The 10,851-nt window shown below is 47.5% G+C and overlaps 1 protein-coding gene across 1 annotated transcript; it reads left to right on the top strand.

Moving 5' to 3' along the window:
• Positions 1-657: 657 nt before the first annotated feature.
• Positions 658-5,455, top strand: TMEM59L (transmembrane protein 59 like). The gene is made up of 8 exons (XM_074200326.1): positions 658-840; positions 1,016-1,121; positions 1,425-1,582; positions 2,423-2,575; positions 2,885-2,966; positions 3,265-3,361; positions 4,136-4,253; positions 4,623-5,455. The coding sequence occupies exons 1-8, from the start codon at positions 673-675 to the stop codon at positions 4,770-4,772; spliced, it is 1,032 nt and encodes a 343-aa protein (XP_074056427.1). The 5' UTR covers positions 658-672; the 3' UTR covers positions 4,773-5,455.
• Positions 5,456-10,851: the final 5,396 nt, after the last annotated feature.

Here is a 10,851-nt window from a genome sequence, read left to right as displayed (position 1 = left end):
GGCGCCCCATCAAGCTCTACACCGTCTAGGGGGCTTCCCTTTCCCGAGGGAAAACAAAACCCCCAAAGAACGAAGGGATCCCCTTTTGGGAAGGGGTCCTCGGGACCAGGGATAAGGAAGATCGACCACTTCCTAGAGCCCAAGACCATTCAGGACTAATTTCCAGGGTCGTGAATACTTCTGCAGTCCATGTGAGTGACAGGAGAGGAAGAATTCGTTTGGGGGCCAATGTCCCTTGCCTTGCTCCCAGGTTGGCCTACCCCCCCCCCCCCAGACATCTGACTTAAGGGTCCAAGGCTCCGCTGAGAGATGCCCTCGGGCCCTGGTCCTTTCCCTTAGTCTCCAAGCTCTTCTGAAGGCAGCGATGGAGGACCTCCTCCCCCCGCCCCCATCCCTGGCTTTCCGTGGAGGAGCTGGGCTGGGATCAGTGGCCCCAAGGGAGGATAAGGGGCCAAGAGGGTCTCCCCAGCTTCTTTCTCCAAATTTTTTACCTCCTGGTTCCTGGTCTCCATCTCTCCCCATTCCCCTCCCCCGCCCCCCAGTCTCCCAGGCTCCCTTGCTCAGGGACGATGACGTCACACCCCAGCCCCCCGCGCGCCCCTCACTGAGCTGCTGCTTCTGTCTCTGGTCAGACCCCAGGCGCCCCCCCGGACCCCGATCCCCGCGTTCGCCATGGTCGGCGCCGAGCTCCCGCTACTGTTCCTGCTTCTGCACTCCGGGCTACCGCCTCTTGCCACGGCCACGGGTGGGGACCGGTTCGGCCAGCAGCTGGGCCCTGCCACCAGCGCGTGCCAGCTGCAGTGCAGTCTCTGGACTCCTCCCGCCGGGGCGGCGGTGCAGGTGAGAGGCGCGGGGCCGGGGAAGGGCAGCCCCCCCCCCCCCCACTGGCCACCCGTGGCGTGTCGGCGGTGGGGTGCCAGGCCTCGGGGCGGGGCGCAGCTGGGGGGGGGTTGCGCTCGGCCGGGGCCCACCCTGGCCCCTGCGGCGCCCCTGTCACCCTCCTTATTGCCCAAAGGAGGAGGTGCGGAACGCCTGCGCCCGGGGCTGCCGCCTCTTCGCCATCTGCCGCCTTGTGACAGGCAACTCGGAGGACAACGTCACCCTGGCCGAGTGCAAAGCAGGTGATGAAGAGTGGGGGGGGTAGGGTGGGATCCCCGGAGCAGCGAAGGCAAGGAGTGGAACCTTGGGGTCCCACCGTGATAGGGAGTGAGGAGGGAAGGAATTCTCCACCTGTGGGACCCCCTTTTTGGAGGCCTCAGGTCTGGAGACAAAAGAGGGGCTCCGAATAGACAATCTCCAAGTTTTCTTCCAGCTCTCTGAATCCTCTTAGTGAACCCTGGTCTGGGAAGGGAAACAGGCCCTTTCTTAGACTGGCAGCATGCAGCCTGCAGACACTGAGAATCTTCCACCATTCACTCCTGAAGCCTGTCTGCAGGCCTATGACCAGGCTCCAGGACAGCTGGCATGCTCTGAAGGATGCTTGAGGCAGATACCAGAGTCGCTGAGACCTTCATTTCCACCTCTACCTTCACCTTCACCTTCACCTCCACCTTCACCTTCACCTTCACCTGGACAATATAAGGTGTGAAGACAGATCCCTGGGAAATTTGCTTCATTTCTGCTTCAGTGTACAGGACAAGGAGACCCAGAGAGGCAGTTTTAAGTTCAGAATCAATGACATGGCCAAGCCACTTTCTGCCCTAGTCCTCAGTTTCCCCATCTGTAAAAATGAGGGGGGTTGGAACTCTTAGGTCTCTCATATCTGACTTTGTAGAGGTTGATGTCTCTTCTAACTTTACCATATGCTTATGCCATCTGACTCCCCACTTTCCCAGCAGTTTTCACAGTCAGCTAGGCATAGGTTCTCATTTATATATATCTATATATCTATATATCTATATATATCTATCTATATATATATATATATTTGTAGTATTTCTTCCATCAGTTCCCCCATTTATCTCCATGATTTTTATCTTAGTCTAGTCCTCCACATCTCTGACCTGCACTACTATAACAAGGCTCCTAATTAGCCTCTCTACCCAACCCAACAGGCTGCTACAATCAGCTTTGATAACATCCCTGTCCTGCTCAAACACTCTCTGTGGCTCCCTCCGGACTTCAGAAGAAATTTTATGGTCCCCAGTTTGGTAGTTTGCTCCAACCTTCACTTGTTTATTCTCTCGAAGCTCACTATGTCTAATGTTCCAGCTCAGTTGGAACTACTCAGTGAAAAATATTTTCTCCTTTTTTCTGCCTCTGTTCTATATAGCCTACCTATTCTTAAAGCCCAATTCAGGTCCTCAATCCTCTAAAGTATCTCCTATTTAGGTGGTTGCATGATTGCCACCATGATGATCTGGGGATTTGTGTCTCTTTTTTCTCCACTCTTCTCTCCCTTCCCCTCCCCAACCCCATCTAGGGACAGAGACCAGTACCTCCACCTGATACCATTTCAGTGATGGATGTCCTATCTAATCTGTGTAATAAATTGATCAGCTCAGCCCAAAGTTTCATCTCCTCCACTTGGACCTATTACCTACAAGCAGATAATGGGAAGATGGTAGTTTTCCAGGTGAGAGTGGAGGGAACATAAATGATGAGCTCCCCATCATCAGAGGTATCCAAACAAAGACTTGACAAATTCTGTGGATGATGCAGGAGGAGAGTTTTGGGGTAGATGCGTTTTAATGTCCCTCCTGACTCTTAGATCCTGTGGTGTTAAGAGTGGAATGAGGTGAGAGAAATAGTAAAGAGACCTCACGCTGAGGACAATGAGCCTGAGTATATGCTCATCTGGTTCATGGGATGGTCTGTGTAGAGGCCCAGGCCTTCTGTGGTCTTCTAATGGGCATTCCTACCCTGTCTTGTTTCTTCTGTCCAGTCACAGCCAGAGATGGAAGCACCTAGGCCAGGAACAACTCAACACCATGCCAATATGATGTCATCAGGGAATCTCCATTCAGGTGAGACATCTGAGCAACTATCCCTGTGCATTCTCAGTCTTCCTCCTTCTGCTCCTCTTAAAGCAGGGGAAGAAGAAACCATGGAGTCCAACTGTTGTCTACCTCTCAACCATCTATTTATTATTCAGGGTCCCAGGCCCCATTTACCAAAATCTTCAGCCTCATCACCAAGAGTCTCAGGGTTCAGTTGCTTTGGGTTCTAGAACCCTGCCTTTCCACAGTGTGATTGAGTGTTAGATGGGGGCTGTGTTCCAAAGGGTCCACTGAACAATGGGACCTCATCCTTTTGTTCTTCTAGGTCCTAAAGAGAAAAAAGTGAAGACTAAAGGCAAAGTGATCCAGGAGACCTCCTCCAGCCCCCAGCCAGAACACAACTTCCTGGGCTGCATGTCCAAGTGGGTACAGGGCTTTAGTGGGGAGGCACTTCCTTCTAGGCCTCAGTTTCCTTAACTATAAAACTAGGGGGTTGAACTAGAGCTCTCTTTGAGCTGAAGCTCTGGGATGTTCTGATGCTATTATTTCTGTCTTTTAAAAAAAATTTATTGATTTAAGGCAATAGGATTAAGTGACTCTCCCAAGGTCCCACAACTAGGCAATTATTAAATGTCTGAGGCTGGATTTGAACTCAGGTCCTCCTGACTCCAGAGCTGGTGCTCTATCCACTGTGCCATGCAGGTGCCCTGGGCCCATTATTTCAAGGTGAATCCTGTCTGTGTCTCTCCATATGAGGCAGCACAGTTATATTTGAAAGGAAAAGTCTGATCCTGAATCTACTATTTACTACCTCTTTGACTTTGAACAAATAATTTAACCTCTTTGATCCTTACATCTCTCATCTGCTACTCTTTCACTCAGAGTTGGGGGGAAAGTGAGTTATTATTTACCCCTCCACTCCCCTTAGACCTAGTCCCTGACTTATTTTTGCCCCCTCCCCATGATTATTTGAAAACTCATTTCTTTTTGCTCCCTACTCAGTTATCTCATCCCCAAGTTTATAAATACCTTGTCAGGCAAAGGATTCATCCCCAACCTCCCAAGGGGACAGAGCCATACCAGACCCTCAGCTGGATTCTCTTCCTTTGACATGTTCTGACAGAAAAGGGCCCTGCCCTTAATCCTGCTCACTGCCTTGTCTGAGTCAGTGACATCTTTGGGGGGCTGGGGTGTAGGCGCTCTGGACTGCCCAAGTGGATACTGGCCTCCTGCCTCCTCTTTTCGGTACTTGTCATGCTATGGCTCAGCTGTGCCAGTCTTGTGACTGCACCGGACCAGCACATCCGGAACCAGGTATGTGGGCTTAGGTGGATGGGGAGGGAAGATACTGAGTGTACCTCCCCTTTATTCCTCTTCTCCCCTCCCAAAGATCTCAACTATGGCCTTTCTCATGTCCAGGATTTTTCTATCCCTTTCCCAACAACCTGGGTCTCTCCTCTTCTCCCCTTGCCTTTGAATCATAGGATTCCAGATTTGGAAGTTCCCTCTGAGAAAATTGAGTCCAGCCCCCTCCCCAGTGCATGAATCCATGACAGGTGGGCATCTCTGCTTTGCTCGAATACCTCTAAGGATGGGGAGATCATCACCTCCTGAGGCAACTTGGTCTTCTCCCCATATTGGAGATTCTGTTTTCTTCCTTTTCTGTCACCCTGCTCCTCACAGCCACTGAGCATCTCTGGGGACAAGAATTACCTGGATGGCCTGGAGTGGCCCTTGGCTCCAGCTCCTGCCCCCATGGTAGCTGTAGCTGTGGAACCCCAGGAAGCTGGCTCTTTGCCCCTAAAGATGGAGATGGACCGAACAGCTCTGTAAATCTCAGAGCACCCTGCAGTTGAGGCTGTTGATATCTGCAAACCTCAATCCACAGAAGCCTCAGTGATAAGGGAAGAGAGGGAGATTCAGGGTTTTCTCTCCTCTGGGCCAATAGGACAGCTTCCCGTCCCCCTAACTCTGCTGCCCAATCTCTCTTGGTCTGGAAAAGTTCCCCTCCCAGACCTCAAGGAATAATCCCCAAATGTCCCCCTCTTCTCCAGTGTCTGCTGTCCAGGAATGTATGGGTGTGAATGGGAGGGACATATGATTTGGTCTGAGTTGGGCTAGGACTGGAAGGGAGTCTTGACTTCCTTCTCCCTTCCCTTCCCCTTCCCTTTTTACTCATCCTATGTTACTCCCAGCCTATAGCTCAGCATGTGAGTTTGGACCCAGTCTTCCTTGCCTTCCCACCCTTAGCCACTCACGCAAAGGGCATCTGGACCCCATTGAAGCTGATTTTTCTTACCATTTCCTTCTCCTTTCCCTTCACTCCAGATTAATTTATTATTTTCTCACTTGTGATTCTCATTCCCTTCTGACTCGGTTTCCTCCCTGTTGTCTTGGGCTAAGCTTAGTTGGGTAAGTGGATGAGTTTTTGGGAACCCCTTCCACCCCTCCCATTCCAGTCTCCACCATTCAGTGACACCAGGCAGCTAGCTTGAGGCTGGCAGTGGGTGGGGGCAGTCACTGGGGTGAGAGGAATAATAGAAAGTGAATAAAATCTTTATAACTGACATTTTGAGTCAAGAATTTGTGGTCTCTGTATTTGTATGTGTGTCTGCCTGGGACATGAGGCTGGGGAGGTAGGAAACAAAAGGACCAATAGGGCTAATTCTAATGCACAGGAATAACCCCTTCCCATAGACTCTTGGCATGGAGCCCCGGATACCCAGCCCTCTGGCATGGCTTTGGTGAGGGGGGAGGGAGTTGTGTCTTCAGATGCTCAGATCAGTTACCAACAAGTATTTAAGTGATTACCATGTATTAGACCTGGGTAAAACACTAGGGATATATGAAAGGCAAAAAAATCACAGTTCCTTCCCTCAAGGAACTTCCAATCTAATGGGGAAGACAATTTTCAAACAACTATATGCAGGATAAATTGGAGGTAGTCTTTCAGGGAAGGGACTTCTTGCATAGGGTGAATTTAAACCAACACTTTCCTTCTGACTCCATGATGTGGGGAGACTCTTTGTGAACTCAGAGCTCCTCCCATGAACCCCAGAGGAAGATTATATCCTGACTTTTAGAAAGGAAGTTTGTTTCCTTGCTCTATGTTGCTCCCCCCCCCCCTCGATCAACCCCAAGAGTTGCTTTAAAGGGTTGATAGGGGTAGTAATCCATTTCTTTCCTTATTTGGGGTGGCAATTGGGATTAAATGACTTGTCTGGGGTCACACAGCTAGTAAGAGCTAATTTGAACTCAAATATTTCCTAACTTCAGGAAATCAATTTTTTTTTTTTACAAGGCAATGGGGTTAAGTGGCTTGCCCAAGACCACACAGCTAGGTCATTATTAAATGTCTGAGGCTGGATTTGAACTCAGGTACTCCTGACTCCAGGACCAGTGCTCTATCCACTGCACCACCTAGCCGCCCCACTTCCTAACTTCAGGACCAGTGCTCTATCCACTGTGCCACCAAGCTGCTCCTGAAATTCATTTAAGTTTGATAAGGCACTTTTCCTATCATCAGCCTAGGAAGCAGGCAGAACGAGCTTACAGCCTCATTCCCATTTGACAGATGAAGTAATAAGATGGGGAAGTGATTTGCACAAGGTTACACTACCATTTAAACTGTAAATGACAGAACAAGGGTCTCTTTACTGCAAATCCAACCCCTTTTCTACTCCCAGAAAGGGTAGCTGCTCATATGGGAAGAATTTAGGACTGGGATTCAGGATGTGTGACTTCTGGTCCCAGCCCTGCCCCATGAGAGTCACCTTTCCTCTCCCTAGGTCTCAGTTTCCATATCTATAAAATACTGGGGTTTGGATTAGGTGACCTCTATATTTTCTTCTACCTCTGTTGTTTTTATGTGCCTTAAGGACTGGTTGGAGGAACTGGGGAGATTTAATTCTGAGAACACTTGGTGAGGGGGTAGGGGGAACATTACAGCTATTTTCAGAATCTGAAGGGCTGTCATATGGAGTAAAAGATTTAGATGCATTTTGCTTGGCCCTAGAGGGAGGAATGAGGAGCAGTGGGGCTGGGGGTGGGGAGGAAGTATAAAGAGGTAGGTTCTAGGAATCAGAGCTGTCCAAAGCGAAAGGGTCTGCCTTCAGAAGTAGCAAGCTAATTGTTCCTGGAGAGTTTCAAATGAAGGCTGGATATTGTAGATTTTTCTTAGGGTCATTCTAGTTCTGGTGTTCAGTATTCTAAAGGCCTTCCCTAATAAGACACTCTGGGTTCTAAGCCACCCCAATATTCTGTATTCTAAGGGCCCTCCCAGCTCTGACATCCTGTGTCCTAAGGGCCCCTCCCAGTACTAATATTCTATGTTCTAAGAACCTTCTGGACTCCGATATTCTTTGTTCTAAAGACTTAGTTCTAGCATTCCATGTTCTAAGGACCCTCCTAGCACTAATATTCTATATTCTAAGGACCCTCCAGGGCCTGACATTTGTCCTAAAGACCTCTCAGCTCTGATATCCTGTGTTCTAAGGTCTCTCCCAACCCTGACATTCATTGTTCTAAAGACCTCTCAGTTCTGACATATATGTTTTAAGGATCCTCTCTCAGTTCTGACATTCTGTGTTCTAAGGGCCCTGCCAGCTCTGACATTCTGTGTCCTCTATTTTAAAGTCTGTTTTCCCTCTGATCTATGATTTAGAAGTTTTAGATAAAATTCTTAACCATCTCTGTTGGATGAACTCCAATCTTTTTGGATGGCTACTTCTGGGTATCTTCTAACCATGAAAAGGAGACTGAAATGACTCTGCTGTCCTTGGTCATCATTAGGGGACAGAGTGAGAAACAACGGGCAGAGGCAGCTCCTCTTCTTCCTCCCAGTTCTTCCCTCCTACCCTCCCCACTCCAGGAGGCTGCCTGCAATATTTCTGGGAAAGTCTATCTGTCCCTCCCCCAGCTCCCACAAAGGCTATGCAATAGTGGGTGGTGGGTGTTGTGGCCATGGACTGGGAATGCCCAGTGTGTCTGCATGATGTGGGAGTTGTCATGGTAACAGGTAGGCTTGATTCCAAGGCAGACCAACAGAGATGATATCCCAAGGGAAGTGGCAGAAGGGGGCTAAGGGAATCCAGGTCATTCCCTTGCTCGGATTTTTTGGGCACAGTCCACCATGTAAGAGGTAGAAACCTCTCCCCAGGATTACCATGGGTCTCAGGAAAGGGAGAAACTGAGACAATCTCTGTCAGAGAATAGAAAGGCTGGCTAAATTCCACTGCACCTGACTTTGCATCTGACATTCCATGTTCTAAAGGCCCTCTCAGCTCTGACAACCTGGGTTTTAAGGACTTGGGAATCAAGACCCCTGGGTTTTAATCCTAAAATTGCCATTTGCTCTGGATTATCTTTGGGCTGATTAATGCTCCTTTCTGGATCTCATTTGCTTCATCTGTAAAACAAGAAGATTGGGCTAGATGATCTTGAAGGTCTCAATTCTCAAATTTAAAAAATGCACAGGAAGCCATGGCTATACCAATAAAATGTAAGTAGGCTCACAAACACAGGCACAGATACATGAACAATAGATCACACATAAATAACACACCCAGAAGTATGCATGGGTCCCATGCCTCTACATTAGATGGATGTACAAATGTACAATGGAACACACATATGTGAACATACATGGACTCAGCATAAAAGACACACACACACACATATATAGTCTATGTTCAAACATAAAGGACCATGGCACTCTAGAATTTCTGTAATGCTCTAATATTTGCAAAGCACTTTACAAATATTCTCTCATTTGATCCTCACAACAATTCTGGGAGATTGATGCTATTATTGGCACCATTTTACACAGGAGGACACTGAGGTAGACAGAGGCAACTTGCCCAGGGTCACCAAGTGTTTGAAGCCAAATTTGAACTCAGGTCTTAGTGACTTCAGGTTTATCACTCTAGCCACTGTGCCATGGCATGCATGCATGCATGTTCATGTATTTGAGAACTATATATTATAACAAATGAAGAATAATATATCAAAACATTATATTAAATTTATAATATATTGAATTACAATAGAATATAATTAGGATATTAAACATATTAGAAGAATAATATTGCATTTATGTATTCATGTACACACATATGTATGTTTGTGTATGTTTTATAGATATACATGGGGACAAATATCACTGTTTGGATTGGGAAAGTGCTTGAGCATGTGTGTGATCTCCATAGGCTTCCACACTGATCTGTGATCCTAGACTCTGGTGGACTACATGCTGCCCAAATTGTTATTTCTCATCTCGAAGGTACTCTGGGGCCAGTTATGAACCTCAGATATTGAGTGTCCATGGATGCTGGTCCATGGTAGGCTCAGGGGACCTCACCTTATCCCCATGTGAACTGTAAACCCAAGATCTCCCTCAATCCCCAACAGGCCTTACCATCTGGTTTGTGCCAACAGTCAGAGAAGGGGGGGGGAGAGAAGCACAGACCAGGGGGTGAGTCACACACTCAGACACTAAGGCAGCAGCCGCCTCCAGGAAACTGGGCCCTGGAGCCCAGGATCACAATACCTCCCTCCTACTTCCTGCCACCACCCTGCCCCCAGCAGTGCTGAGCCTAAGCCCCAAGACGAAAAGAGGGTTGATCTCACTAGCCAGCAGGGTGCACATTTATTCTTTCAGACCTTCATGTTTTTTTTTTAGGTTTTTTTTTTTGTAAGGCAAATGGGGTTAAGTGGCTTGCCCAAGGCCACACAGCTAGGTAATTAAGTGTCTGAGACCAGATTTGAACCCAGGTACTCCTGACTCCAGGGGGTGCTTTATCCTCTGCACCACCTAGCTGCCCCTTAGACCTTCATTTTTCATTCATCCTCTTTGGCAAATACTTGTAGCTGAAGGTACTGATGACTTCTGTCTCAACTCAGAACACAGAATGCTAGAACAAAGAATGTCAGAGATGGGAGGGCTTGGAACTTATAATATTAGACTTGGGAGAACCCTTAAAACCTAGAACCTAAAATGTCACTGCTAGAAGAAAACTTTGACTATGGAATTTCATAGTTGGTAGAGTTCATAGAACATGGAATGTGTCTAACTAGGAGCATTTGCAGAACATGAACTATCTGGGCTGGGGAGGAAGCTTAGAACATAGAATGTCAGAGCTAGAAGACCATAGAAACATAGAATAACCTCTCCTGGACCTTGTGTTTTGGTCTTTTCTATTAACTAGACTATAAGACTCATGAATGCATGGATGAGGACTCCTCTAAATTTTGTATAATGTCTACCCTGGCTCCTAGTACAGCTGATATTTGGTGAATGAATGAGTGATGATGATAACATGTACAAGCTGGAAGAGACCTTAGCATCTGTCCCCTTCATTTATGAAAGAGAAAATAGGAAAGATGTTCACTCAAGGTGTAATGCAAGTCATTAGTTGAATCAGCCTGAAATCCAAGTGTCCTGGCTCCCAGCCCAGGGTTCTTTCCTCATTTCCTTCTCCACTAACTGTATCCTTATATATTCCAGTTGTTGGTTGTTATCCTTCATTCTCAAAAAGGCTCAAAGTGCCATTGCTCTGTTGGGAACAAAGGACAGTGCGTCCAATTGTAGCTAATCAGATCAATACCAGCTTAGAAGACTCCACCACAGGTTGGGAACAAATAGTCCAAAAAATTTGGAGTGGAGATGTCTTTAAATTTGAGCATCTCACATTTATGAATTATGCAATTGTAAGATTATCTTGGAGCATGTGTCAGGAAGTCAACAGGTCCCATTGTCATTTTAGAGAGAGAGAGAGAGAGAGAGAGAGAGAGAGAGAGAAAGAGGGTCATAGAGTCATATGTTTTTCCTGGAGTGCAGGAGGTGGGAGAGTACCTTCAGTCCACTTGGCCAACTTCTTTGCTTTGAACTTATCCATTTCTCAGGTCTCTGTCC

Source organism: Macrotis lagotis, chromosome X (genome assembly GCF_037893015.1).
Source record: "Macrotis lagotis isolate mMagLag1 chromosome X, bilby.v1.9.chrom.fasta, whole genome shotgun sequence".
Classification (NCBI taxonomy): Eukaryota; Metazoa; Chordata; class Mammalia; order Peramelemorphia; family Peramelidae; genus Macrotis; species Macrotis lagotis.
Note: the sequence above shows the minus strand (reverse complement) of the source record. Positions and strands in the feature narration are given on the sequence as shown.

What these genes read in the sequence shown, in the direction of transcription:
- TMEM59L (XM_074200326.1), top strand. Translation starts at nt 673, where the DNA reads ATGGTCGGCGCCGAGCTCCCGCTACTGTTCCTGCTTCTGCACTCCGGG. An exon ending in CCTGGCCGAGTGCAAAGCAG is followed by an intron (nt 1,122 to 1,424) that starts GTGATGAAGAGT and finishes TCACTCCTGAAG; the next exon opens with CCTGTCTGCAGGCCTATGAC. An exon ending in TTCCTGGGCTGCATGTCCAA is followed by an intron (nt 3,362 to 4,135) that starts GTGGGTACAGGG and finishes GCTGGGGTGTAG; the next exon opens with GCGCTCTGGACTGCCCAAGT.